Source organism: Natator depressus, chromosome 11 (assembly GCF_965152275.1).
Source record: "Natator depressus isolate rNatDep1 chromosome 11, rNatDep2.hap1, whole genome shotgun sequence".
NCBI lineage: Eukaryota > Metazoa > Chordata > Testudines > Cheloniidae > Natator > Natator depressus.
Genome location: NC_134244.1, coordinates 68,557,135 through 68,583,988, shown reverse-complemented (window position 1 = coordinate 68,583,988; position 26,854 = coordinate 68,557,135). Strand labels below are relative to the sequence as shown.

Below are 26,854 nucleotides of genomic sequence, written 5' to 3'. Positions count from 1 at the left end.
TTAAGTCTGGAAATTTAAAAATGTTCAGACTTTTTAATCACTAAGAGGAGCTAGTAGTTTGAAAGATACGCCTTTGAAACCAATTCCATTATTCTCTGAATCTGTGTTAAAAGATTTCTCAGAGCTAAAAAGAGGAAAACATGTTTGGAATTCAAAAGCATATTTTGTTAGCTGGACACAACAGGTAATCTGTGTTACGTTCCTTTTCCCATTTCTTGGAGACACTCAGAAGGGTGGGGACCAACAGTCATTTTTTTTTGTAGCCTATGAGGGGCTGTACTAGCTGATTGGCATCACAATATTTTCATTATAAGCCATGTCTTTGAAAATGTAAGTGTGGTTAGGAGAATGTGCAGGCCTAGCTGTAACAAACCAACATACTAATTCTTTGGCAGAGCTGCAACTAACTCCTTATGTTGTAGGAGGGTACACCTTTAATGACAAACAGCACACAAGTGATAACAGAAGTAGATTTAACTCTAAGCAAATGTGTTAGTTGTTTGATACCTTGCCCTCATTTTTCACAGCTTTCATCCAATACAGTCTCCCCTTTCAATTTTAAAATTTTACTGGTATACCAAAGCTGACAGCTAAAGCAAGTGAACAGTGGCGGATCTGTTTGTGCTTCAGCTTGTCTGGAGTGGAGATCTATTGCAGTGCTGACTTGCATTCCAGAAATTCCTGATAGGTTTGTTTAAGTAAGAAGGATTGATTTAATAGTCATTCCTTATCTAGGTTAGTTACAAAGAATCCTGAAGAAACACCTAATCCTAACCTGACAAAGTTCAGAGGTTTTCTCACTAGTAAACTTTAAAAGTTCTGTGCTGATTCCTACAGCAGGGTAGACTATTATTGAAATGCACAAGGCCTTAAGATGGCCCTATGTATGCCCATAGAATTTACCGCTTTTAGACTGTACTTTTAATGAGTGGTGTTTGATTACATCAGTCACTGTTTCCCAATGAGGCAGGAAGGAACACTACATTCTGATTATTAAAATTAGTAAAAAATTTCTTTCCTCAGTGTTAAGGTAGGTTTATAATTCCTTGTATCTAATCACTGTCCATCTCTCATTCAGCATTAGATAGTGTGTTCTGTCCATCTCAAAGGTGGTGCTGTTTCATTCTTTCTTGATTGAGTTTGAGACTGCCCTCTGGTGCTGCTTTTATAGAGCATAAAAGGTCAACACAACTGTGAAATTGTACCAATGGTGAGCTCACTCCCCTAAGAGCCTAAATGATTTTGAAATACTCTAATAGTTTTAGAATAGAAAATGGGATCTCAGATTTCATTCATGTCACAGCAAACAGGAAAAAAAGACCTTACTTTTCATGGGGAAAATGATTTTATCCCATGTCACTGAAACGGAGCTGAGGAGCAATTCAGTGATACATTCACAACGCTGGCTGTGGACTTTTTAGTACCTGATGCTGTACAACGTAAGGTCCTCTAGCAGCTGCTTTGTCAAAATTTGTAAGCAGATGTGGTCTAGTTTAAGAGGCTGGTGTCTGGGAGTTCTGGATTAAAGGCCTGACTCTTCCACTGATTTAATTTGACCTTGAAGTCACTTAACTTTGTTGTTTCTGTTTATTTGTCACAGACTGGGGATAATATGAACCTACTTCACGGGAGTATTGAAGTCTATTTAGTAAATGTTCGTAAAACACTTTAAGAGCTTCAGATGAAAGGCACTATATTAGTGCACAGTGGTGATGCTGGCGCTTGGTATGTGTAAAGGCAAGGCATTTGAAGGGTTAATATCAAATATTTGCTAGTTAAGTGGAAAGAAAAAGGAAAATAAGTTTCAAATGTATTAAAACTGCAGTAGTTCATTACTGTTTATGAAAAATAGGCAATACTTCCATATATGGACTTGTAGAATTATTCTGCTCCTGCTTGGCTTCCAGCTGCATTCACCCCTCTGATAATGCTGACGCTTTTGTAACATGGCTCTGGTTTTATTCTGAAAAATAACCTTCAAAAGAGGCTGAACTCTGATCTCTGTGATGTGCTTATTTTACAAAGAACAGCTTGTACCCCTTGCCAAGTTACAATGCTGCACATAAGAATTTTACTGAAAACTACTCTACGTATGCCTTCCTTCTCTTGCATAACCCCCCATGAAATGATGGGGATTCAGATGGTGGTCTGTTAATAGAGATTAATATTATACATTATTAAAACATATAGATTTTGATTTATTTTAATAGAGTCCTACAATAAACAGCTTTTACATTTTTATTAGATGTATTCCTATTTATATTACTTTCTTGGCAGGTACTTCTTTCATTTTTTCTGTAGCATGTATTAGCTATTTTTACAGTAAAAAGTATGGTGAGCAGTTCAGAGACTGTTAGGTTGTTCTCTATCGGTTTGCAGTGCCACTTGGGGAGGTGCTGTTACTCTGTTGGCATAATGGAGCACTTACATTGGTGGGAGGCAAATTTAAGTGTAGACTTATGCACAGTTAGGTTGACACAAGGTGGCCTATGTCACTCTAACATTATGGTGTAGACAAGGCCTTAGGTTGGAGCTTAAAATGTCCCTAAAGGGATCTCTCAAGGGACCTACTCTTCTCCTTAAATTACCTTATAAAACTCACCTGAAGAGCCATCAGATATTGGAATTTGAGTACTTTCCATGCTTGGTGTGGCCTCTAAGATTTCTTCTTCTATTATCTACAGTTTCTTTATCAATTTCATGTATCTTTGGCAAGCCTGCTACTTCCAGATATTTTTGAATCACTTCAGAGCTTGGTGTATCTGAAGTAGAGTGGGTTTATAATAAGCAGCAAAAGTAGCACGCATCACTAGGGTGTGTATCTGTTGCTGGCTGTTAATTGGTAGCATAATGGTTGCTTTTGAATCCCTATAAGTTTAAGACAGTAATTTACCACATTTATTTCCTGTTTCATAAAACATCAGCTTTATATATCTAAGGGCTTTTTCAGTGGCATGTGTCATCAACATATTTAGTTTCCCACTAATATTAGTTAACTATTTATATACTTTTTTGAACCTGGGGTTTTATGAATCTCTTCTGATTTTAATTTTTCTTAATCTCCTTTTTCAGTTGAGAGGTTCTGCTTATCAGCTGACCCCTAAAAACGTCTCCAAATGCATCCCATAGAAGATAACTCTTTATATCATTTGAAAATATTGAACAATGTCCTCATTAATTGTTGTTGTCCAGTTTTTGTCCTGGAGAATCAAACTCATTTTCCATAAATCATCTTTGAGACCCACCCCAACCATGCAGTATAACTTCTAATGGGATTATTTGGCCATGCCAGTTTCTACAGATCTTGTCTGCTTCATTAAAGATTTAGAAACAAGCATTTCATAGATCATAGAAGATTAGGGTTGGAAGAGACCTTAGGAGGTCATCTAGTCCAACCCCCTGCTCAAAGCAGGACCAACACCAACTAAATAATCCCAGCCACGGCTTTGTCAAGCCGGCCCTTAAAAGATGGAGATTCCACCACCTCCCTAGGTAACCCATTCCAGTGCTTCACCATCTCCTAGTGAAATAGTTTTTCCTAATATCCAACCTACCCCCTCTGCAGCTTGAGACGATTGCTCCTTGTTCAGTCACCTGCCACCACTGAGAACAGCCTACCTCAATACTCTTTGGAACCCCCCTTCAGGTAGTTGAAGGCTGCTAGCAAATCCCCCCTCACTCTTCTCTTCTGCAGACTGACTAAGCCCAGTTCCCTCAGCCTCTCCTCATAAATCATGTTCTCCAGCCCTGTACTTATTTTCATTGTCATCTGCTGGACTCTCTCCAATTCGTGCACATCCTTTCTGGGGGCGGGGGGCGCCAAACTGGACACAATACTCCAGATGTGGCCTTAGCAGAGAGCCGAATAGAGGGGAATAATCACTTCCCTTGATCTGATGGCAATGCTTCTACTAATGCAGCCCAATATGCTGTTAGCTTTCTTGGCAACAAGGACACACTGTTGATATCCAGTTTCTCGTCCACTGTAATCCCCAGGTCCTTTTCTGCAGAACTGCTGATTAGCTAGTTGATCCCCAGCCTATAGTAGTGCATAGGATTTTTCTGTCCTAAGTGCAGGACTCTGCACTTGTCCTTATTGAACCTCCTCAGATTTCTTTTGGCCCAATCCTCCAATTTTTCTAGGTCACTCTGGACCCTATCATTACCCTCCAGCATATCTACTCCTCCCCCCAGTTTAGTGTAATCCACAAACTTTCTGAGGGTGCAGTCCATCCCATCATCCAGATCTCTGGTAACCTGAGTTGGGGTAGTTGGTACAGAAAGGTTAATGCTACACCTATTTCTTTCTGTTTTTTCTTACCTATCAGATTTGTCCCAGTAAGAAATTGGTCTACACTTGAAGGCTTTTCCACGTAGGATTTACCCTTCCCAAAGTGTGGCAGTATTTGAAAGAAATGTTTTTAAAATGTTCTTTGCTTTTGACTTGGATCCTAGACTGAGCCCACTATTGTTAATAACTCAGCAATTGTGCTGTTTAATAAAATAAACCATCCTTCGTTCTTAAAATGATCATTAATCTGAAAATGCCCGTGTTTAGCAAATATGCCTTTGAAAGAAATAAAAAAGTCATCTTGAAACCAATTCTTTCCTGCCACAATCTGGTCCTCCTGAAAATGAGTTTCTTGAAGTGAAATAATCTGAGTGATGTTTTTAGTTCTACCAGACCTTTTTTCCTTTTAATGACATTACTTTGCCCTTTGACATTCAAAAATGATACCTTAAAGGGAAAGACACTGATAACTCGTTAGCTTATCCAAAACTTGAAAGTTGTATGTTTCTTTGGCTATTTGAAGGCATGAACCATTGTATGGCAAATGTTTCATTTCTAATTATATTGTATTCATAATTGTGTGTTTGAGTGGGCTTGATTTCTGCTTGTATACTTCCATAGCTAATTCCTTTATTAATCCTTTTTTCCACCTTTGCAGCCCCTCCCTCTGCGTTCGTCTTCCTTTAAATCCAAAAATAAAATACCAAAATAGCATCTGCATCAGTCCTCAAATGACTGACTTGCTGAGCCCTAAATAGAGATGGACAAAATTTTACTTGGAATGCTCTGTTCCATTTTTTCAAATAAGGTCAATGTTCCATTTCAGCCTTTTCGGAAAAGAACATTTTGATTTTTTTAAAGTTATTTTTTAGTTCCATTTTATATTATATAACATTTTAAAAGGTGAAATTGGAACAAGATGTTTTATCAGGCTGAAATATTTTTACCCAAAATAAAACTTCTTGAATGTAGTTTCATGGGAATTTTTTGTTGTGTTTTGGAACTGAAATTTCAAATTTGCGGATTTTTGCTGCCCAACTCGTACCCTAAACCACTGTACTCTCCCCTTGAACACTTGGACTACTTCTCTTTGCAATCCAAGGGAGGTACATTCTCTGCCAATGGGACCTCAACCCTTGCTCTTCGGGATAGATTACCACCTGATCATTTGCACTACATTGGGAGGATTTACATAGTTGCCAAGGGCCCCTCCTTGTGCCTGTCTGTTTTCTCTTGTCTCCTCCATGTGTGAGACACACTCTTCATATTTTATTTTTAATTTAAAGAACAGAGCTACAACAAAGTTATGCCCACCCCAAGACCACCTTCTGCTTAATCTCATTCATCTTTTCTTTTCAGCATCTTATTATAGATTAGTTTCTAATCTGAAGTATGCTCTTGGGTGGCTGAGATTTGGATATGGATTTCTATTCCAAGTGATTTATATGTGGCCTATACACCTGTCTAATTTCTGAATGATTTGAAAGTATTTGAAATATGGCTTTCTTGATTAAGGTAAAGAGCATTTATATAACATATGAGCAGTCCTAACAGAAAAGTTCACAAGCTTCACTTTATCAGTTAGAAGAATACTCCATCTTAAAATGTACTGTACACCAAGGAAGGCTTGAGAGGTGTGATCCAGACTGCTTCCTCCCACAAATGCTATTACAGTGCTGTGTGTTGTGGTGGTTCTTTGAGCAGAATATCTTGCCAGTGAACCTTCTTCCTCAGAGCTAGGTTTAAAAGCAAACAGCCTGGCTTATTTTGTCTTCCCTTTGTCCAATATTATCCAATTATTGCTTCTAAATAATCTCTCTTGTTTGCAGGTTGAAGAAAGGCCAGAAAAAGACTTTGAGAAGGTAAGAGAGTTGACATGAATTATATTGATCATAACACATATCTTACCACTTTTCCATGTTAAACTTGCATTGAATTTGCACTAATTTTGAATAAAATCCATGGCAGGATATAGCTTCATATAGTAAGAATATAAGAATGGTCATACTGGATCAGACCAGTGGTCCATTTAGCCATGAGCTTGTCTTCTGGCAGTGGCCAATACCAGATGCTTCAGAGGGAATTAATAGAACTGGGCCAATTATCAAGTGATCTGTCCCCTGTTATGTACACCCAGCTTCTGGCAATCAGAGGCTTAGCGACACCCAAAACATGGGGTTGTGACCTTGACCATCTTGGCTAATCACCATTGATGGACCTATCCTCCATGAACTTACCTAATTCTTTTTGAGCCCTGTTATGGTTTTGGCCTTCACAACATCCTCTGGCAATGAGTTCCATAAGTTGACTATATGTTTTGTGAAGAAGTATTTCCTTATGTTTGTTTTAAACGTGTTGTCTGTTAATTTCATTGGGTGACCATTATGTGATTATGTGAAACAGTAAATTATTCACTTCCTCCTTATTCACTTTCTCCATTCCATTCATGATTTTATAGTCCTCTATCATGTCCCCCCCCTTAGCTGTCTCTTTACCAAGCTGACAAGTCCCAGTCTTTTAAATCTTTTATATGGAAGGTGTTCTATGCCTTTAATCATATTTGTTGCCCTTCTCTGTACCTTTTCCAATTCTTATGTATCTTTTTTGAGATAGGGGTGACCAGGCCAGTATTTGTGTGGGCGTACCATGGATTTATATAGTGGCATAATGATCTTTTCTGTCTTATTATCTATCCTTTTCCTAATGGTTCCTAACATTCTGTTAGCTTTTTTGATTGTCACTGCACACTGAGTGGATGTTTTCAGAAAACTATCCATGATGACTCCCAAGATCTTTCTTGAGTGGTAACAGCTACTTTAGATCCCTTCGTTTTGTAGGAGTAGTTGGGATTATGTTTTCCAATGCGTGTTACTTCACGTTTATCAACACGTTTACCAGTCATCTGGTACAGAAGTCGATTTAAGCGATAGGTCACTGTGTGGGGGCTCGAGCCAATTCTGTGTTGTATTGTTGAAAGGAAAACCCTAGATACTGAACCTGGCCCTTGATGCTGCTGGATTACTGCAGGGTCGAGGAACCCCAGTCATGCCCAAGACCCCCTAGTGCTCGGTTCCGCACAGATGCAGAACAAAATGGAGCGGGGGGGTGGGGGGGCATAGCTCAGTGGTTTGAGCATTGGCCTGCTAAACCCAGTTCAATGAGGAATCTGGGGCAAAAAATGGGGATTGGTCCTGCTTTGAGCAGGGGGTTGGACTAGATGACCTCCTGAGGTCCCTTCCAACCCTGATATTCTATGATTCTACTTCTGTATATAGCATTGGCGAGACCAATACTGCAATACTGTGTCCAGTTCTGGTGGTCACGTTTTAAAAATATGTTGAAAAATCAGAGGGTACAGGAAAGAGCCATAAAAATGATTCAAGGGCAGGGGGAAAAAGTGTTAAAATGAGACTTAAAGAGATCAATCTGTTTAGCTTATCAAAAAGGTGACAGAGTTAACTTGATTATGGTGTGTAAGTACCTTGATGCAGAGAAAATACTCGGCACTAAAAGGCCTTTTTAATTTAGCAGAGATCGAGAACTAATGGCTGGAAGTTAAAGCCAGACAAATTCAAATTAGAAATAAGGTGCTGTGGTGGAGTAGACCCCCAGCCAGTCAGGAGAGGGGTTAAAGAGCCCTTCTGGGTGCAATCAGCCTCAACCCAGTACATCTGTGAGGCTTGTCAAACCTAGAGTGGGGCAGGCCATGAAAAGGGAGGATCCGGATCGCTGCTCAGTGCAGAGTGATATTCTGAAGGAACAGGACTGCAACTCCGAGCTCCCCATCCCCTAAAAGTGCTGACTAGGGAACCAGCTTGAGACCATGGCAGCCCAGGCCCTCTCAGAAAAGAGGTACTTTTCTCATTTTTTCTTCTTCAGCTTCCCAAAGGACTACAACTCTGCTTGCTGTGGAAGAATACTAACTTCTTGTTTAAACTGCTTTAACTTCCTCTTGCAAGGGGGCCAACATCTTGAAAAGCACAGACAGAGAGCAGTGCCCCCAACTTTGAGGCAAGAGCAGAGCCCACTCTCTCTCCAGGGGGGTGTCAGAGAGGTATAGCCTATTGCAGGCACAATTTTTTAACAGTGGAGTATGATTAAGGCTACATTTTAGTCACGGGTATTTTTAGTAAAAGTCATGGACAGGTCACGACAGTAAACAAAAATTCACAGCCCGTGACCTGTCCATGATTTTTACTATATACCCCAAACTAAAACTTGGGCATGGGGCTGCGGGGGGCAGTCCAGGGGTGCCAGGGAGGTGGCCCGGGAACCTGCTGTTGATCGGGGGGTGGGGGTGCGGCAGCAGCATATGGCCCAGGACTCCCCTGGCCCCTCTGCCTAGGAACTGCAGAGCCATGCCAGTGGGAGCCAGGGAGCCCCCCACCCCGAGGTAAGCATCCCCCACATGCCATAAACCCCTGTCCCTAGCCCTGAGCCCTCTCCCACACACGGAAACTGCTGCTGCTGGCCTAAGGGCTGCCGGGCTCGGGCAGCCCCTGAGCCAGCCACTGCAGATGTCATGGAGGTCATGGAAAGTCGCAGAATCTGTGACAGACTCGTAGCCTTAAGGATGATTAACCTTTGATATATACTACCAACGGAAGTGGTGTATTCTACATCTCTTGAGAACTTCAAATCAAAACTGAGTGCCTTTCTGGAAGAAATGTTATAGTCAAATACAAGCTATTGGACTCAACGCAGAGGTAACTGGGTGAAATTTGATGTGAAATTTCTGTGATATTACAGGAGGCCACACAAGATTGTCCTTTCTGACCTTAAAAATATATGAATATTACAGAATAAATTCAGTGAGCTTCACCTTGCCTCACTGTAATGAAGTAAAACTCTCATCTGAGGCTCTGTACTTAAACACTGGCCGCTGCTGGGACTGCCAACATGAGTGCCAATTATATAATTGTGGTGGTGTTGGACACCTCTCTACTGTGAATTGGACTGAATTAAAGGCACAGACTTGCTTCTCATAACTCACCAATTAGCTATCTGATGGTAACTTCTGTCAGTCAATTTCATCCTGTTCCAAATTTGAACTGATGCCGTCAAGGTGCAGGCTTCTGTCTCCATCAGTAGTCATACTATAAATGATCTGAAAAATCTCAGGACATAAAATTTGTTCAACGGAAGTTCTTTTGTGACCCACTGATGCACAGCATGTCTACTGATGATCCATTTGCTATAAATGAAAACAACTTTGTTTGTTCCAAAGAGATCATTGTGATCATTCTGACTTGGTATACATATAAAGAGGCAGATCACATTCTCAAAATATTCACATGCATTCATTTTTGTGTTTTAAAAAGGATTGTTTCATACCCATTTTATTTAAACTGTGTATGATTCTAGGGAGCTCGTACTGTGTCAAGCTTATCAGCAGCTACGCTAGCCTCTCTGGGTGGAACTTCCTCCCGGAGAGGCAGTGGGGACACCTCCATCTCCGTTGATACTGAGGCATCCATTAGAGAAATAAAGGTAAGAAGTCTTTGTAAGTGACATGTATTGATAGGAACTGTCTCTTGCCAGGCAGAATGTATTTCTTCATGTCTTGAAGTTTCCCACTAAGTTTGACTTAGTAAGCAGTGGAATTATTTAAAAGCATATATTTCTCCATCAGTATGTGTGGGAAATTACACATGCAAATCAATATTGGCAGGAGTTACCAGAAACACCTAATTCATCTAAAGATTTAGCCCTCTTGAAGTCTAAAAGTGGGCAGTAACTGTGGTCTGTTTTATGCAGAGTTGTGTAGCTCTTTTGGCCCCAGGATATGAGAGAGACAAGGTGGGGTGAGGTACTATCTTTTATTGGACCAACTTCTGTTGGTGAGAGAGACGAGCTTTCACGGAGCTTTTCTTCGGGTGATCTGAAGAAGAACTCTGTGTAAGTTTGAAAGCTTGTCTCTCTCTCTCTCACCAACACAAGTTGGTCCAATAAAATATATTACCTCATCCACCTTATGGTATGTTTTGTATTTTCATTTTATTGGTTGGTTAAAAGAAATCTTATTTTTTGGAAAAAGGTGCATAGCTGTTCTAAAAAGAGATGCTGTAGCACAACTGGAAGTTATGGGCTTGATGTAGGAATTGTTGGGTGAAACACTATGACTTGTGTTATGCAGGAGATCAGACTAGATGATCGTAATAGTTCCATCTGGTATTAAAAACTATGAAAGTGGGAAACAAACCCAGTCCCTTTCTCTTTCTCTTTCCTTGGTCACCTCCAAATTATAATATTTTACTTCTTTTGCAGTTCTGGCATCAGGAGGTGACCAAGGAGAGAGAGAGATTGTGTAAAGCTTTAATTGGGCTCATAATTAAAATGAATGTCTTTATTCCATTTCCCAGTGGTATTTCCCACACTTCCTAGGGTGTCCAGTTAGTGCTCATGTTCCTATTCTCTGAGACTTATCATAGAGTGATGTAGCTATGAGCACCTCACATGCACTAATAAATTTATCTTCACAACACCGCTGTTGGGTGCTAGTAGAGAAATATAAAAGAAAAGGAAGTCTTGTGGCACCTTAGAGACTAACAAATTTATTTGAGCATAAGCTTTCATGAGCTACAGCTCACTTCATCGGATGCGTTCCAATTTTACATATAGGGAGCTGAGGCAGAACGAGAGATAGAAAGGGACTTGCCAAATATCATACAGCCTGTGATAGAGCTGAAAACAGAATTTAGATCCCCTGAGTCACAATCTAGTTCGTTAACCACAAGACCATCCTTATTGTTGTAGAAACATCCTATTTTCCCAATCAAAATGATTAGGACAGGAATATACATCTATTCAAGAAGGATGATTGGCTGAAAAGCCTGTAAATCTTTTTATAGTGAAGTTTAGAAAACTCAAACTAGAGTAGAAACGTGTCTGTAAATGGGAATTTTGAACACCGGCTTCTCACTCAGCTGGGATAACTGCCCATTAGTTTTCTTGATATCATTCACTTTTCTTGCCATTTCCCTCAGGATATCAATGAGTTAAAGAACCAGATTCAGGATGTAGAAGGCAAATACATGCAGGGACTGAAAGAAATGAAGGTATTGGTTTATTGCAGACTGAACATGTGATATTAACATGAGCTAAACTTTCAGAGAGGCACAGCAAGAGACAGAACTAGAATTTAACCTGCATGCTTTTATGCTGAGGTGTGAATTAACTAAAAGCATTTCATCAGTGAGGAAAACATGCTTCCCATTCTGATGACCAGTAATCATTTCTTTGGATAATTCTTGGTAATCAGCACATGTAAATATTCTATTAGCCTCTGTAGAAAAGGTGATTAATGAGAATTCTTACTACTGCGTGTCTTGAGAATGTATTTAATTCTCCATCAACAACTGTAATATAAAGATTAGAGCATATAGAATACCGATCAGTTACTCCTTTTAAAATATGTCCATAATACAAGAACAGGAAATCACTCAAAATTTGAGGGTAAATTTAAAATAAAAGTAAATGCTGATTATTAAGCATGTAACTAACCTGTAGAGTTCAGTGACATGGGAAATCAAAGTTAAATACTGTAAATGTATTTTAAAAGGTACTTGGTAGAGAGTCCCAGTAAAACAATTGGTAAGTTATGCATACCTGAAGGAGAGGCAATCATATCTCATCCTATACAAGCAGCCCTGGTAAAACCTCCGTATTGTGTGGGGTAAACTGTCACAGCAGCTGCAGGGGAGGAATTCCTACAAATTCCATTAATGCACAAAAGGATTTTGGTGTAGTAGCTAAATAAATGTATCAGTTTGACACTTTATACTATATATTCAGCTGCATTGGCTCACGTTTTGAAAAACAGAAGGCATGTAAAGATGAGTGTACTGGGGACTTGGCATACCAGATATGCTAATACAGTACATATTAGCATAATTGTTAATTAAAATTAAAACTTTCTCTCATACTTTTTCCTCATTTGTTCAGTAGTACAAGATATTCGGTTACTGGCATCTTATGTGACCTGCAAATGGAAAAAATAGTTTGTGCTTTTTTTGCATCTTTTAGATATATGAAGCCTAAACTTTTTTCTCTTCTAGATCACAAAATATATATTAGATTCTGCAAACCAATCTACCTTACTCTTTTGGAGAATAAGTGAACTAGACTTTTGTAATATTGTTCCCTTCAAGTGCATTTGTAGCATTTTTATCCAGGTCTGCTTGTGTCTTTGAAGACCAACAACTTCAGTTTTGCTTAGTCACCTCTGATCTTGCTTTTGGCGTAGAATGTGGAACATATACTTAATTAAAAATTAATTTCCAGCTATAGTAACTTTCCTCAGAATTTGCCAGGAAGAGACTGGAACATTTTAAGCAAGCTGAATTCATCCCCTCACAGAATAAAAGTGTTAAATAGTGAATAGATTGAAACCTCCATCTGATTTAGGCTATGTCTTTAGTGGTTTTATTCTCTGTATTCAAATTTAGAATTATTAAATGACAGATAGTCCAGGGTTGGGATAGAATTTGATAATACTAATAAAATAATATTGGGCATGTTCTACTGTGATTCTGCATTTACCCTTAACAGTGTGTACGTTCGTGCCAACTAATTTTAAGGATTTAATTAATCATGTAGCTGCTTTGATTCCTGATTGCCCTTTCAGCAACTGATATTTCTTGTCTTATACAGTACACCTGCAACACGCACCAGTAACATGATTCATATTTAATGAGACACAAGTTCTTGTACCTTTAAAATGTCAGAGTGCCTTATTCTTTAATAGTATTCCAAAATAGATTCTTAATTTGAAACTTACGTATTTTGTCATCTTTTCATATTTAAAAGTCTGCATATTTCCCCCTTTAATGTTTATGGATCTAGTAGAAGTGGAATATTGTAATATCCAAAATTTATCATGGGTGTCCATATAATGCTAGCAATGTGACTTAATGAACTGGTGGATTGTTGATCCTAGCTTTAAATTAAGACATCTATCTAGGCACCTCTTTTGTTTCTTGCCTGCATACTTATACTGCAATGCGTTCGAAAGTTGCTGTTAGGTTGGTCTTAATTCAAATTGTATACCTGGAGAGGTTTTAGACCTGCGGTATAACATGGAAAATGGTACCATTTTATCTTGCCAACATTTCAGCTATTATTATATCTGAACTGTTCTCATGCTCAGCCTGAGTTAATAAATCTGAATTGCCTAGACAGTAGGAACAGGTTGAGAAAGGTGATCTAATAAAAATAAAATGCAGTATAAAGGGCTGGTGTGCACTGAAAAGTGACATTACAGAGCTGTCTCTCTCAGGCGTTTGAAAAATCCACTCCCCTGAGGGACATGGCTATGCTGACCTAACTAACCCCTAAAGCAGACAGCACTACATTCTGGGGACCTAGCAGCTGCCTCTTGGGGAGGTGGACTGACTGCTGTAGTGAGTGTCTAAGCTAAAGTGCTGCAGCTGTGCTTCTGTAGCATTTTGAGTGTGCACATAGCCAGAAGGTAGTGTACAGTCACTGCAATTTTTAATTAGACATACTAGAGTCCTAATTTAAGACCGCAAAAAGCACAGATATTGCCACCTCTTCTCCCAGGTTTGGGGGTCCCAGTCAGCAAAGTTACTTAAGCCATGGTTAACAGCTGATTCAGCTGGACTGCTTGCATGTCTACACTTAAGCATGTACTTGCATACTTCGCAACGTATAAAAGTGCTTTCTTTGAAGTAACTTCTCACTGTACTTACATATTTCTTGCCTTCAGGACTCCCTAGCAGAAGTTGAAGAGAAATATAAAAAGGCTATGGTGTCCAATGCGCAGCTAGACAATGAAAAAACAAACTTCATGTACCAAGTAGATACCTTGAAGGATGCATTGTTAGAGTTAGAAGAACAGCTGGCAGAATCCAGGAGGCAATATGAAGAGAAAAGCAAAGTAAGTATGAACACTTCTTGAGAAGCTGAAAGTTGTTTGAAAAAATATCTTCAGGGAAGAGACAATACTTTTTTTTAAGGCGAGGGGGATGAATCAAGTATGTAGAAATCTACCCGTTGAATAGCGCTCATTAGCAACTTGGCTTTTTTGCCTTTATCTGCCGGCACATGAATATGAGATTTACATTTTTTAAATCAATATCCAGGATATGGTGACTTTTTCGCATACAAGCTCATCAGTATAGCTTTATGTATTTCATTTGCATTTTGACTTAGAGAATATCCAAAAAGCCTTTCTGACTCCAGGAAATGTTATCCCTAGCAACTTCTGAAGGCTTTCCTGTTTCCTCTGGGACACGGTTACATACAAAGCTTAATTCAAAAGGCCATAGGAGGGTTGTGTGAGGAGTACTTCTTAAACAAATTAAGGCATTCATGGGCTTAACTACTGAAAATATACTATTGACTTGAATTACTGTCACCTCACTGAGGTGATGGAATGAGCCTCACTAAGTTAACTTTCGTGCAAACTAGTATTTCCTTAGGGATTATGTGGTAACTTCTCAGGAGCTAAATCTTTGACTCATGAGATATTGGTTAGTGTGTCCTCCATCATGCATAACTCTTGGTAAATGGTTTGCTTTTGAAATTTCACAATAAGGACTGGCCACATTGGAGTACTCTACCTTTTGAAAAAGGTAGGTTCCATTCCTAGTCATTATCGCTGAAGTCAGCAGGGCTTGAGTGCTGTAAATGATGTGTATTCCCCCTGCCCCAAAACCCACACCACCCAGTTTATTATGGATCAGTGTCTATATTGAACATTTGGCTTGAAATAACCCAGTCACAATCTGATTTCCTTCATAAGAGACACACCACCCAGTTTATTGTGGATCAGTGTCTAAATTGAGCGTTTGGTTTGAAATAACCCAGTCCCAATCTCAGACAAACAAGCTTAAAATTGAGATATTGATACTGCCCCATCTGTAAAGCACTTTGAGATCTGTGTATGAAAAGCTCTAGGTGGTATTATTATTATTATGCATGACAAATAAATATTTCCTTGCCTCTCCAGGAATTTGAGCGGGAAAAGCATGCTCATAGCATATTGCAGTTTCAGTTCACAGAAATCAAGGAGACCCTGAAGCAAAGAGAAGAAATGCTCGAGGTAGGTAATTACTCCATTGTGTTTAATGTGGTTGTTTGATCCATGTGTTCCAAACTAACAGTTAGAAGATAGAAGGCTCAGACAGGAATGGGGAATCTTAGTCCCTGCCCCAGATTTCTCATCTGACACAGTACTGTAGGTTCATTCTGTTAGACCTGAAATGGTTAGGGCTGATAAAAAAAAAAAAAAAAAAAAAAAGTACTGTTCGTAGTTGGATTTGTACGTTACGCTGTCTTTAATTTCTCAGAATAAGTTGTTATATGCTCTGGGCTCCTTCTTGTGGAGAGGCTGGTAGAAAGCGGACAATGGCATAAAACTCAAGTAAGGATTCAGAGCAAGATAGTTCCAGTAGACATGTGTTTGTCGTCATATTGGAGGTGAGAGGTTGGCTGTCCCTAGCAGGGTAGGTTTCAGGAGTTGCATTCATCTCTTTGAATGAAAACAGTTGGGTATGGGAGTGATGCATGTAGGTAGATTGTTGCATTTTAACACCTGATTTCATTGTTCTTTGCATCACTACAATCTTGAGTTTTTCTTCTGATTAACCCTTTACTGCTTTCTGTCTCCTTGTGTGTCCCTGCCCCTCAGGAAATCCGACAGCTGCAACAGAAACAGGAGAGCTATATCAGGGAAATTTCTGATCTTCAGGAGACGATAGAGTGGAAAGACAAAAAAATAGGGGTAGGAACGCACACAACTTCTGAAATTTGCTCAGTTTCACACTGAGCTTCTTTAGAAGACTCCGCCCATGCAAAACTTCATGAATGAAATATTACCCTATACAATGTGACCCATAATCTGTCAAATATACTCTTTACATTGAATTGTGGCTTTAACTTAAAAGATAAGGTCCAAGAAAATGCTTATCTTCTGGCCAGATTTGAAAATTCACTGGAGTTCATATAACATGGTGAAATGTGTGCATGCCCATCATGGATATGTAGAACTAAGAAAGGAGTGCCCTTTAGTAAAATACTGGCTATTCATGATGTGGTTTCAATGCTGAATGGAATTGGTTTTCTATTCAAATTTATTACCTTTACTCTTTTAAACCATAACTGCACTGTGGGAAAGGAGAAAAGTGGGCTTGTTTGTAGCTCCTTGGACTCTTGGGATGAAAATCTTCGTATTTCCCCCCACCAGTGTAAATGAAATGTTAACTCTCAGTGGCACTTCTAAAGAGAAATATGGTAGTCAGTGACAGATGAGATGTGAAAGACTCATTTCTTGGGTGGACAAAAGAAACCTGGCAAGTCGTTTGTCCATGATGTTGTCCAATGATTTATGGCAATTTGAAACCCACAATTTAGAATGGTCAAAATTTCACTACAGCTGAGAATTTTATAAAAGTTTGTATTGCATGCTGCATACTTGAGGTATATACACTATTTCCATGACAGACTGCAAAAGTTCCATGGACGCCACTGAGATCTGTCAGACCAGCTTTCATACACTTTCTTTAATGTATTTTGATTTTAAAAAACACACCCACACAAAAGTACTATAGGAAATTCAAAGTCAAGAGTATAAAAATCTGTTCTTAGCTGCCTCATTGTATCTAGTTACTGAAAAATCTAATCCCAACACAGTACAGGCTATCAGGGATTGAGTATTTATTATGAACTCCCCAAACTGAATCTTTGGATTAAATCATATATTTACTGGATTTAAATTTTTTATGAATTTGTAAATTTAGCCTTTAATCTTTTAATTTTCTCCTTTTCATGCATGTCATTTCCATTAATTTCTGAATAACTGAAACCTGCTTATTCTTTTTTCTAACTTGCCTTACATAGTCTCTTCTCCTTTCTTGTTGTCTCCCTGCCTTCTGTCTGTTTGCTCTGTGAACACTCAGGCGTTAGAGAGGCAGAAAGAGTTCTTTGATTCCATAAGGAGTGAGCGGGATGACCTCAGAGATGAGGTGGTTGTGCTGAAGGAACAACTGAAGGTATGCCATAAGAACAGAAGAAACTCTTGTTGCTAAAGCAATTAAGTAATCAGTTGCTGGTTTCTCTTCTGGTGCACTGGACAGAAAAGCTGGTTCCAGCTATCCAGCACTGATGAGCCGTATGTACATGTTGCTCTCATTCATTTCAAGAATTTGCTTCTTACCTATCTCTTCTGTGGTTGTTGGCACTCCTAATATATTATAGTGAATATGGGCGAGGGGCTGTTGTCCAAGGAACATTTCAGATATTGGGCAACAGAGCTACTTTAAAAAGGTGATCAGATCGGTTCTGTCAGAACTTTGAACAAGGCACATTCTCATTGTTTTTGTTATGAAGCAACCACTGCTCAAAATATAAATAGGCAAGAATGTTCAGCCAATTGTAGTGTTTGAACACCAGACTTTAAAAAGAAAAGGAGTACTTGCGGCACCTTAGAGACTAACCAATTTATTTGAGCATGAGCTTTCGTGAGCTACAGCTCACTTCATCGGATGCATACTGTGAAAAGTGTAGAAGATCTTTTTATACACACAGAGGTATTTTTTCATGCTTTGTGTGTATAAAAAGATCTTCTACACTTTCCACAGTATGCATCCGATGAAGTGAGCTGTAGCTCACAAAAGCTCATGCTCAAATAAATTGGTTAGTCTCTAAGGTGCCGCAAGTACTCCTTTTCTTTTTGCGAATACAGACTAACACGGCTGTTACTCTGAAACCAGACTTTAAAATGTTTCTTCCTTATCCACAGAAACATGGAATAATCCCAAATTTGGAAGTAGCCACCAACGGAGAGGCTTTAGATGGTCTCGAGAATGAAGGATATTCAGATTCTACCAAGATTACTCCAGGGGCGACTCAGATCTTACAGACAGCTGGGGATGGGACACTAGGTAAGTGCTCAGGCTCCACTAGAGCAGTGATACTCAGACTCTGGCATGTGAGTCGCAAATGGCCCTTCAATGTCTCTCCTGCGGCTCTTTGCAGCACGTGATATTAAAATGATGGATGCTTTTACTATGTTATTAATTGATTAAGTTATCAGCTCGCACTGTTTAAATATGAATAGTACTATAGTAAATTAAACAATGAATTCACACTACTGTGGCTCTTGTGGGTAATGTTGATTGCTAATTTGGCTCCTGAACCACTGAGGTCTGAGTATCACTGCACTAGACTTTTCCATCTGTCTAATCATAATTCATTCACTTTTGTTGCTTGGAGATTGAGCATTCATTATTTAGACAATTAACCAATCACGCAGCTTCTTGAATCACCTCCTATGCCTTTTTCTGCTTATTGATTATAGTCGCTTCACTTCAAGCATATCATGACATTTTTCTGTACCTGCAAAAGGAGCTTTTATTGTACATTCCCTTTATTCTGCACCCTGAGAAAATAAATGGTCATGACACAAGTATAAATACAAGATGAGTAGCAGCTTATTTAGCTTAATATTAAAACCTGAATTTAGGAATGTCCTCAACCATCCTACTGTTGCTTTGGTTATTTTTTCTAACACAGAGAATTAAGCTGAGAGAGAACCAGAATAAGAGCATTTGAATTCATATATGTAAATTTAGTGTACAAATTCTGTAACTAATGTATTATTTGAGAACCATAAATGTCTGCTGAACAATAGTTCAGTGTGCTGTTGCAAGACATTTTAACATTTGAATTCTTAATATCTAATACCGTTAAGTATAAAGCAATTTATATTGCTGGAAATTTTATAACAATGATATGCTCAGCAGTGTGTACAGGAAGTATACATTATGTATGTGTGTCCTCAGTCAAGGAGGAATCTAATTGGTTGGCAAAGATTCTGACTTTGGTGCAATTATGTTGTATAGTCAGAATCTGAACTCATTAGCTGTTGAACTTTCCACTGTTTCATTATGCTCGTGGAAGAGGAGAAAATACTGGATGTTTACTTCTAAATTGAAATACTAGCAAATCTCAACAGGCAGCCAACCATTTAACTGGAAGTGAGAGTTTTCTCAGATTTAGCTGTTGGCAGCTTTTTCTCATTCCATTGGGTGAAAACAATTTGAAACAACAAAAACAGGATATGAGAATATTTAAAAGTTGTATCTAAAACTCTAGTCTGTTCTAACGTATTCTGATTCTATGGAAACAGGTACGTCATAGGAACAAAAGCTAATACCTGACATTGAGTGCTGGTTAACACCTGCTTTTTTGCTCCTAAAGTGCTGCAAATTGGAAGAAAAGTTATATTTTTAAACAATACTTGGGAAGAAATATTGTCCCTTTTGGATGTTGTAGTGCCTGAAAGAAGCGCTAAATAACTGAGCTTCAACCTTGTGGGTTATGTCTGATATCCGTGCATTCAAAACATTTGCCTGCCAATCAGATCCCATCTTCTATAACACTCATTATACACACTTATTTATAAAATAGTGTCTGTTTTTAAGTCAGTAGCTATAAAATATTGCTGAGTATTAGGTAAGTTATTTGGTTGTAATGCCATCAAACAAACACAGCTTGGCAATAATAATACAGTATAGAGCAATGTGAGGGTTAAAAATATGGTGATAGCTTGTACTTGTTTGCAGCAAAAAAACCCTCTACCTTTGTCTCATAATCTTAAATCTGCGAGTTTTGTTACATTACTATTAATAAACTGCACTGCTTGAAAAATGTTCATCTCATTTATGAAAGCTGTACTTCATACAGCTTCAACCAGAGAAATCTTTAACTTATCTGATGCCAGAATCAGATACAATTCTTGCTTTTGGGAAAGCGGGGGGTTCACTGATCAGAGAATTTACTAATTCAATTGCTGCTTTGCCTCACGTAATTGGCAAAAGCTGATCTTTTATTAACCGATTCTTTCAATTCATTTTCTCTTTTGGGTTTTAAGTGGGGAGGTAAGTGTTACATGTTTAACAAATTTAAGTAGCCACCCCTTGGTGTAGTCCCTTCAACTTTCTCAATGGTCTTTTAGGCAGAGCCAATGAAGTGGAGATGAAAGATGAGATTTTGGAGGATATGGGGAAAAGAGAAATCTTGCAGAATACTGAGCATGAGGAACACAAAGAGGAGTCTGAGGAGCGGGAAATTGTAAAGGAGTGTACGGAGATAAAGACATTGCATGCTGATGAAAATACAGAGGCAGAGAAAACCATGGAAGACAATGATGTCACATCAACAGTGATGTTAAGTAGTGGACATGAGGAACAAATTCAGAGCCATACAGAACATGTTTCAGGAAATGTTTCTTCCACTGAAAATAGTGATGTAATTGAGTTGAGAAAGGAAACAGAATCAGGAGATGATAGCTTAAAAGCCCAACAGTCTGGTAGTAAGGAATCTGAACATAGTAGTGATTTAAATCACTTGACTAATGAGAATTGGGAAACGGGTACACTGAAAAGTCAGGGTATTGAGACTCCTCAGGGAAGACCTACTGACTTAGACACAGAGCAGGAATCTGAAAGACTTGCACAAGAGCAGAAAATAACACAAGAGGATTTTACAATTTGCCAGCGAGAAGGCAGTAGTGAAATATTTCAGGAAGCTCTTGATTTTGTGGTTAGCAGCCATGCATCAGCTTCTGATCAGTCAGGATCACCAGAAGATGCAAGAGCAGGTACAGGTATTGAAGAATCACATGTGGAGGCTCACACCGAGAGTCTCTGTCAAGCAGAAGAAAGCACTGAAAATGAGGTTATGAGTAGCTTGGAGAAACAGCTTGATGAAGATGAAGGGTGCATAGACAGAACAGTTGGTAAAGGAGAGGATGGTAAAAATGACAGGGATACAGCTGAAGAAGAAAATAAGACTGGAAATACAGTTCAGAGTCAGGGAAGGAAAGAAGTAGATTCTGTGGAAAAGGAGGGAGAAGCAGCATGTGCAAGTGAGGTCACACCAGATACAATTGTAAAAGAACAAAAAACAGATGAAACACATACTCTATCCACTTTTTCAAAAAATGATCTGATATTTGCAGAAGAGGAAGGAAATATGCAAGATGAGGCAGAGAATGAGAAGGATATTGCTGAGAGGGGACAAACAAAAGACACAGGAAAGATGGAAGAATTAACAGGCATGTTGGACGTTCAACCAGATTCTGAAAACAAAAGTGTGGAAGAGGAGGAACCTGTGGTATCCCTAGATGAATTTGCAGAGGTAAAAGAGGGTGTATCGCATCAGACAGAGCAGGACCAAGATGTTATGAAAGAAATTCAATCCCAAGAAACTATTTTAGTTACTAGTCCCAGCGATCATGAAATTGAGGAATCAAACACAGAAATGTGGGATGAATCTAGGAAAGGAAAGGAAAGTAGAAGTGAGTTGATGGAAGATGAGAGAACACAGGTAGAAACCCAAACAATTAAGTGCAGTGAAGAAGTAAAGAATAATCCAATACAAGAAAAAGATAAGACTGTAGAAAATGAAATGCAGAAAGTAGTTAAAGAAGTGGAAGATGAATCTAGACAGGAATTGACTCAAGATGTCAGTGTAATTATTGAAAAGAAAGTTGATGATAAAGAGGCATCAGTGGAAAGTAGCAAGAAGCTGGATCTTCCAGACCAGCAGCATGATAGGTTTGTTTCTGATGATAGTTCATTGCAGAAAATCACAGAACTATCACAGCAACTTAGTGAATCCCTTGAAGGCAACACAAAGGAAATGGAAATTCAGAAAACTGTGTTAGATGATGCATGTCAACTTAGCAGAAAAGAAGGGGATACAAAACAGATGGGAAATGGGAATGAGGAAGATGAGAATAAAGGAATAGAAGAGCAGAATGAATTACAAAAAGTTAAGAAACCAGAAGTTGTTCCAGATGTTGAGGAAGATGCTGATTACCTCAAGACACAGAAAGCAGAGGTGGATGAGAAGTCTAATGAACAAGTTGAGGTGGAGGGTCAAGAGGAGGAAATAGTGGAAGATGATGGTGAAAAATCTGATTTTGATGATGAATTAGGGCTAATATTAAAAACTCCCGGAAAGCATGATGCTGAGAAAGTTAATACACAAACGTTGGAGGAAGTTAGGGAAAAGGAAATAGTCACAGAAACTGCCAAAACAGGAAAAGGTGAAAAGGAGGAAACTCATCAAAGCGGAACACAGAGTGTAGAGAATGAGGGCATGGTTACTGAAGGCAATGCTAGTACCCAGCAGGAAAAAGAAAAGGAAGCTGAAGAAGCTGGTCATTTGCAAACTGATACATCTCGGTCTGCAGCTCCAGAAAATGCCTGTGATCTGGTGGAGGACGAAACTGAGAATGAAGCCGTGTTAGACAGCAATAATATGGAAAAAATAGCTGCTGAATATTCATCAGAACAGGAGTTAGGAAACTTAGGCAACACTAGGGATGAAAGCAAAGAGGATATGCAAGCTAGTAGAAGGGGCAAGGGTAGATCTAAAGAAGACTGTGTGATATCATGAGTTCAAAATCGAGGACCCAAATAAGTTACATACCATTCGATCAGTTTCAATACAAAAATGCATTTTGCACAATAAATCCGACTTTAGAAATATTCTTTAAATTTCTCTGTATGCAAGTCTCATAGTACAGTGTCAATCTATATATGTGGACATCCATCCAAGTTACTTACTGCGATACATGTCCACCAGAGATTAAACATGTAGGTTTGTTTTTAATCTCTCAGGTTTCATATTTTATCACCAAAAGAACAAGCAGCACAAATGTACTGTTCAGATTCACATCGCGTTAAAATGCCTTTAAGGCAGATATATCCTACCAAGGGACCTTAAATATTGCTCTTATTTTCTAGACTAGTTTTAAGCAAATTAGATGTTTTGAATGTACTTAAATACCTGCCAGAGGTCTCTGTTAGGTACATCACCACTTTATGGTAACTACGATAAAGCAACTCTCAAGCATTACAGAACTTGTAATAATGTCCAAACTTCTTTGTGAATACCTACAGGTTCAGGAACCAAATATAACAGCTAAAAATAAAAACAATATATAAACCCACTTTGTGTATGATTTTAGTATGAACACATTCCAAAGCATGATATATAAGATAAACACGCAAAATGCCAAAATATTAGTAAGGTCACTGTGAATCTGCTTAGTCTGCACACTTTGAAAGAACAGTATAGAGTTTAAGAAAGTAAAACATAAATGTTTTGACCTGTTAGTCTTCTGAAAGGAATAAGTGTATACATGTTTACTTAATCTAGGCACTTTGCACCAGAATAAGCCTTCTACATCATGTCTCACATGTACTTTTTTATTTTTTTAGGATTGTTTTGGTACACATGCTAATGTGTGTGTAGATTTTCTGTCAAGTACATTTTCTTGCAAAGTTAATAGTATTATAAAATATCTATTTTTCTTAGAGGAAAATTTGTTTAAATTGCATTTCCTTATTGCATTGTCTTTTTTGCAAAAATATGGTTATGAAAGAATGTTTTCTTATCTCTGAATATACTTTTTCCTTCCTCCTTGCCAGGACGAAGTCAATTTTGAATGTCTTAATCTTTTTGAATGTCTTAATCAGATAATTGGTATTGCTCTTTATGTACTAGTGACCATGTAGCCAAACCTGCCTTTTTGAAAATACCTCTCAACAGCTAGATTGCCTGTGATAGCCTGAATATAAACTGTAGAGATTTGTCTTATTTGCAAATTTTAAACCAGCTGGGAAGAAATGTGTTTTTTGCAAAAGGAAACATTCTTTTAAACTTGTTTTAAGCAATGAAAATCAAAAGGGAATGCAAACTCAAGGTTTTGGGCGGTCTATAGCAAGATATTGCTTGTATTGCTGTTACAAAATTAGCAGAGTGCAAATAGATTGAAAAGATTCAAGATGTATATCACAAATGTATTGAGCTGTATATAATTGAAATAAACATATTTTATACTTTAAAATACCTGTCCAGAGCACTGCTTGCAAACCTGCATAAAATTCAGTCTAAACTGATAAGAGATTCTAAAAGCCTTTTTTTGTAAAAAGGCATTGCAGAGTGGCCTCTCAAACGCTTTATGTATTGTAATTTCTCTAAACGTCTAACTTCTTATTGACCATTTTCCTCCATGCTCATTATAGGTAGTAGAATTGATGTTATTTAATTCTGCTAAGAAACCTTGACCTCCACATCCCAGGAACTTAATATGACATTACAGGAGTCAGTAATTTTAAACCTACAGTGCCTTTTACATGGCTTCCTTTCTGACACTGTGATGGCAGCTTTAGTGCAGTTTCTATGAAAATGTGCAATCCTTAAGATTGAGGACAATAAATGTTAATATTGGAATATAATCATTACACTGTTAATCTGATGAACTGCAACAAGTCTTCAAAGCACCTCTTACTGTATAGTACAGTTAACTAGTATGAAGATTTTTTTCATTGCTTGACTCTCAAATGGAATATAAATAAATGTGCTCACTAGACTTTGTCAGTAATTAGGAAGTCATTTATAGTTATGTGTTAATGATGCCTAATCCACTGAAGCATATACCAGCACTTGGTATATCTGGAGACAACTTGTTCATAAGGAGAAATGTAATTTAAATACTTCTGACATAATTATGGGAAAGTTAATACTAGTTTTTCATTAATATTTCAGTTTATTTTCCTCTGAAGCGTGTGCACATCTGTAAGAACTTTTTAGAACATTAGTACAGGGCCAGGGAAACAGACACAATTATGACTCATTTAATAACTTGGTCATATTGTCTTCTGTTTTTCCAAATTTGGGCACTCTCTACACTGGATATTGGCCATGATTTCAGCATTCGGTGGCCAGCCATCAATGTAGCAGAGTTTTTACTGGTGCAGCTACATCCGTGACTGGCCACCAATTGCTGAAATCAGGGCAAATACCCAGTGTAGACAAGGCCTTTAAGTTCTTAGGTCATTTTCCGATGTGAATCTCCACTCATTTTGTATGCATGCTTTGGGTTATGTGCACTGCATGAGTGTGGTTCCATGCAGGCAAATCATCTTGAAAAGAACCACAGATAATAGGGCAAAAATGGTTACTTACCAGTCCTCCAAGATTACACAGGTGGCACCCAGCAAAATGTGCACTGTTATATAGGAAACATGACTTCCCAGTATGTGTTTATTTAATAATGCCAAAGATTAGAAAAAAGAAAAGGAGTACTTGTGGCATCTTAGAGACTAAGAAATTTATTTGAGCATAAGCTTTCGTGAGCTACAGTCATCCTTCAGTCAACAAAAGTACAAATTCATGGAGTAAACTCATTGACTCTTTAATGAAATTCTGTAGTTTCTTTTGTATGTGGGGCTATTAAGTGATCAGAGCTAGCCTTTGGGGCCCTCCAAAGCCAGTGGCCAATGGCTCCAGTTTATCTGGGTATCTAGCAATGGCAGTGCTATTCTCAGCTTTCATATAAAAAACCAAGTTCCTAGTACTCTTCTTTCTAAAACTAGCGTTGAAAATTAGACTCTGAATTTTTCCTAAAGATTCATGGTTTACTTGCAGTCCTCCCACCACCACCTTTCAGCTGCCACGCTGGCCTTTTGGGTACACATAACCCATGGTTTGGGGATGGTCCCAAACCCAAATGAGTTCACAGGTCTGGGGAGCAATACTGCCCATGCTGCTGCTGATGGCACTAGGACTCCTGCAAGTTCTCCCACTTGGTTTCTTGCAACTGACCAGCTACATTGCTGGGCAGCCACAGCAACTTCTGGCCACAACTGAGATAGTTGAATAGCGTGAGACACCGCATAGGTTAAACGTGGGATGAAGGGCAAAGGTATCTTGTATCCATGTCTCAGCTCTGGCACGCCATACAGATGCCTTAGTCAAGTCCCAAACTCTGTTTTAGTTTTCACCATCAGCAAAATGGGGATACACTGTACCCCGTAAAGTAGGTAATTAGCTACCACATATAAAAGGCACCGTAGAATTCAGTAGAATGGAGTAATACTCCTACTGCCCCTCAGACACTTGGCTTGTTAGAAAACCGCAGCATTTCAAAATAAAAATATAGTGGATTTTTCTTCACAAACCCCAGTACAGGCTCCTCTTCTATGCGTGTGAGGAGGGGTGGAAAGGGGAGAACCTAAAGAACTTTTTACACACACACACACGTTTTGTTTGTACCTAGAAGAACCATTTCACTTGCCCTCCCCCAAATCCTCACACCTGCACAAGACTCATGTGATTGAAGTAGACAGGAGTCCATTATGTTGCGAGGAGTGATGTGAAAAACTGCTTTGCAAATGCCCCCCAAAATGCAACGGGTAGCTCTAAAAATAACTATGACAATTAAGTGCTTCCATTCTGGACACTGCAGATATATTCAAACACAAAAGGCATATGTGTACCATACTGTAAATACTGTGGTAGTTGTGTAATAATTATGTGTATATTTGTGTGCATGGTTAAATTTAGCTTCCAGAATTAAATGGACCATTTGGCAGGTGGGGCTCACTTTAAAATGGGATATTCTATCCTATATTAAATCTCATTCTTTAGCAGTTTGCTTTCTGGGTGGTCTTCTGATGTTTGACTTCCAACCCTGTCTCCAGCCTTGAAATACTTTTCCTTGCTCTTCTGTTCTTTGGCTTT

General features: G+C 38.6%; 1 protein-coding gene across 27 annotated transcripts in view; it reads left to right on the top strand.

Moving 5' to 3' along the window:
- Nucleotides 1-26,854, top strand: part of LRRFIP1 (LRR binding FLII interacting protein 1) — a 184,502-nt gene that overhangs the window by 145,865 nt on the left and 11,783 nt on the right. For 15 of the 27 annotated variants that reach the window (XM_074968139.1, XM_074968137.1, XM_074968127.1 and 12 more), the window contains 9 exons: nucleotides 6,121-6,153; nucleotides 9,656-9,781; nucleotides 11,278-11,349; nucleotides 14,019-14,189; nucleotides 15,264-15,356; nucleotides 15,945-16,037; nucleotides 17,212-17,304; nucleotides 18,054-18,195; nucleotides 20,271-24,121. In XM_074968139.1, coding sequence (XP_074824240.1) covers nucleotides 6,121-6,153; nucleotides 9,656-9,781; nucleotides 11,278-11,349; nucleotides 14,019-14,189; nucleotides 15,264-15,356; nucleotides 15,945-16,037; nucleotides 17,212-17,304; nucleotides 18,054-18,195; nucleotides 20,271-22,720 — 3,273 coding nt within the window. In that variant the 3' untranslated portion in view covers nucleotides 22,721-24,121. Of the gene's footprint in view, nucleotides 1-6,120; nucleotides 6,154-9,655; nucleotides 9,782-11,277; nucleotides 11,350-14,018; nucleotides 14,190-15,263; nucleotides 15,357-15,944; nucleotides 16,038-17,211; nucleotides 17,305-18,053; nucleotides 18,196-20,270; nucleotides 24,124-26,854 lie in introns of those variants that run through there. The other 12 variants (XM_074968140.1, XM_074968136.1, XM_074968141.1 and 9 more) reach the window with 10 other exon arrangements.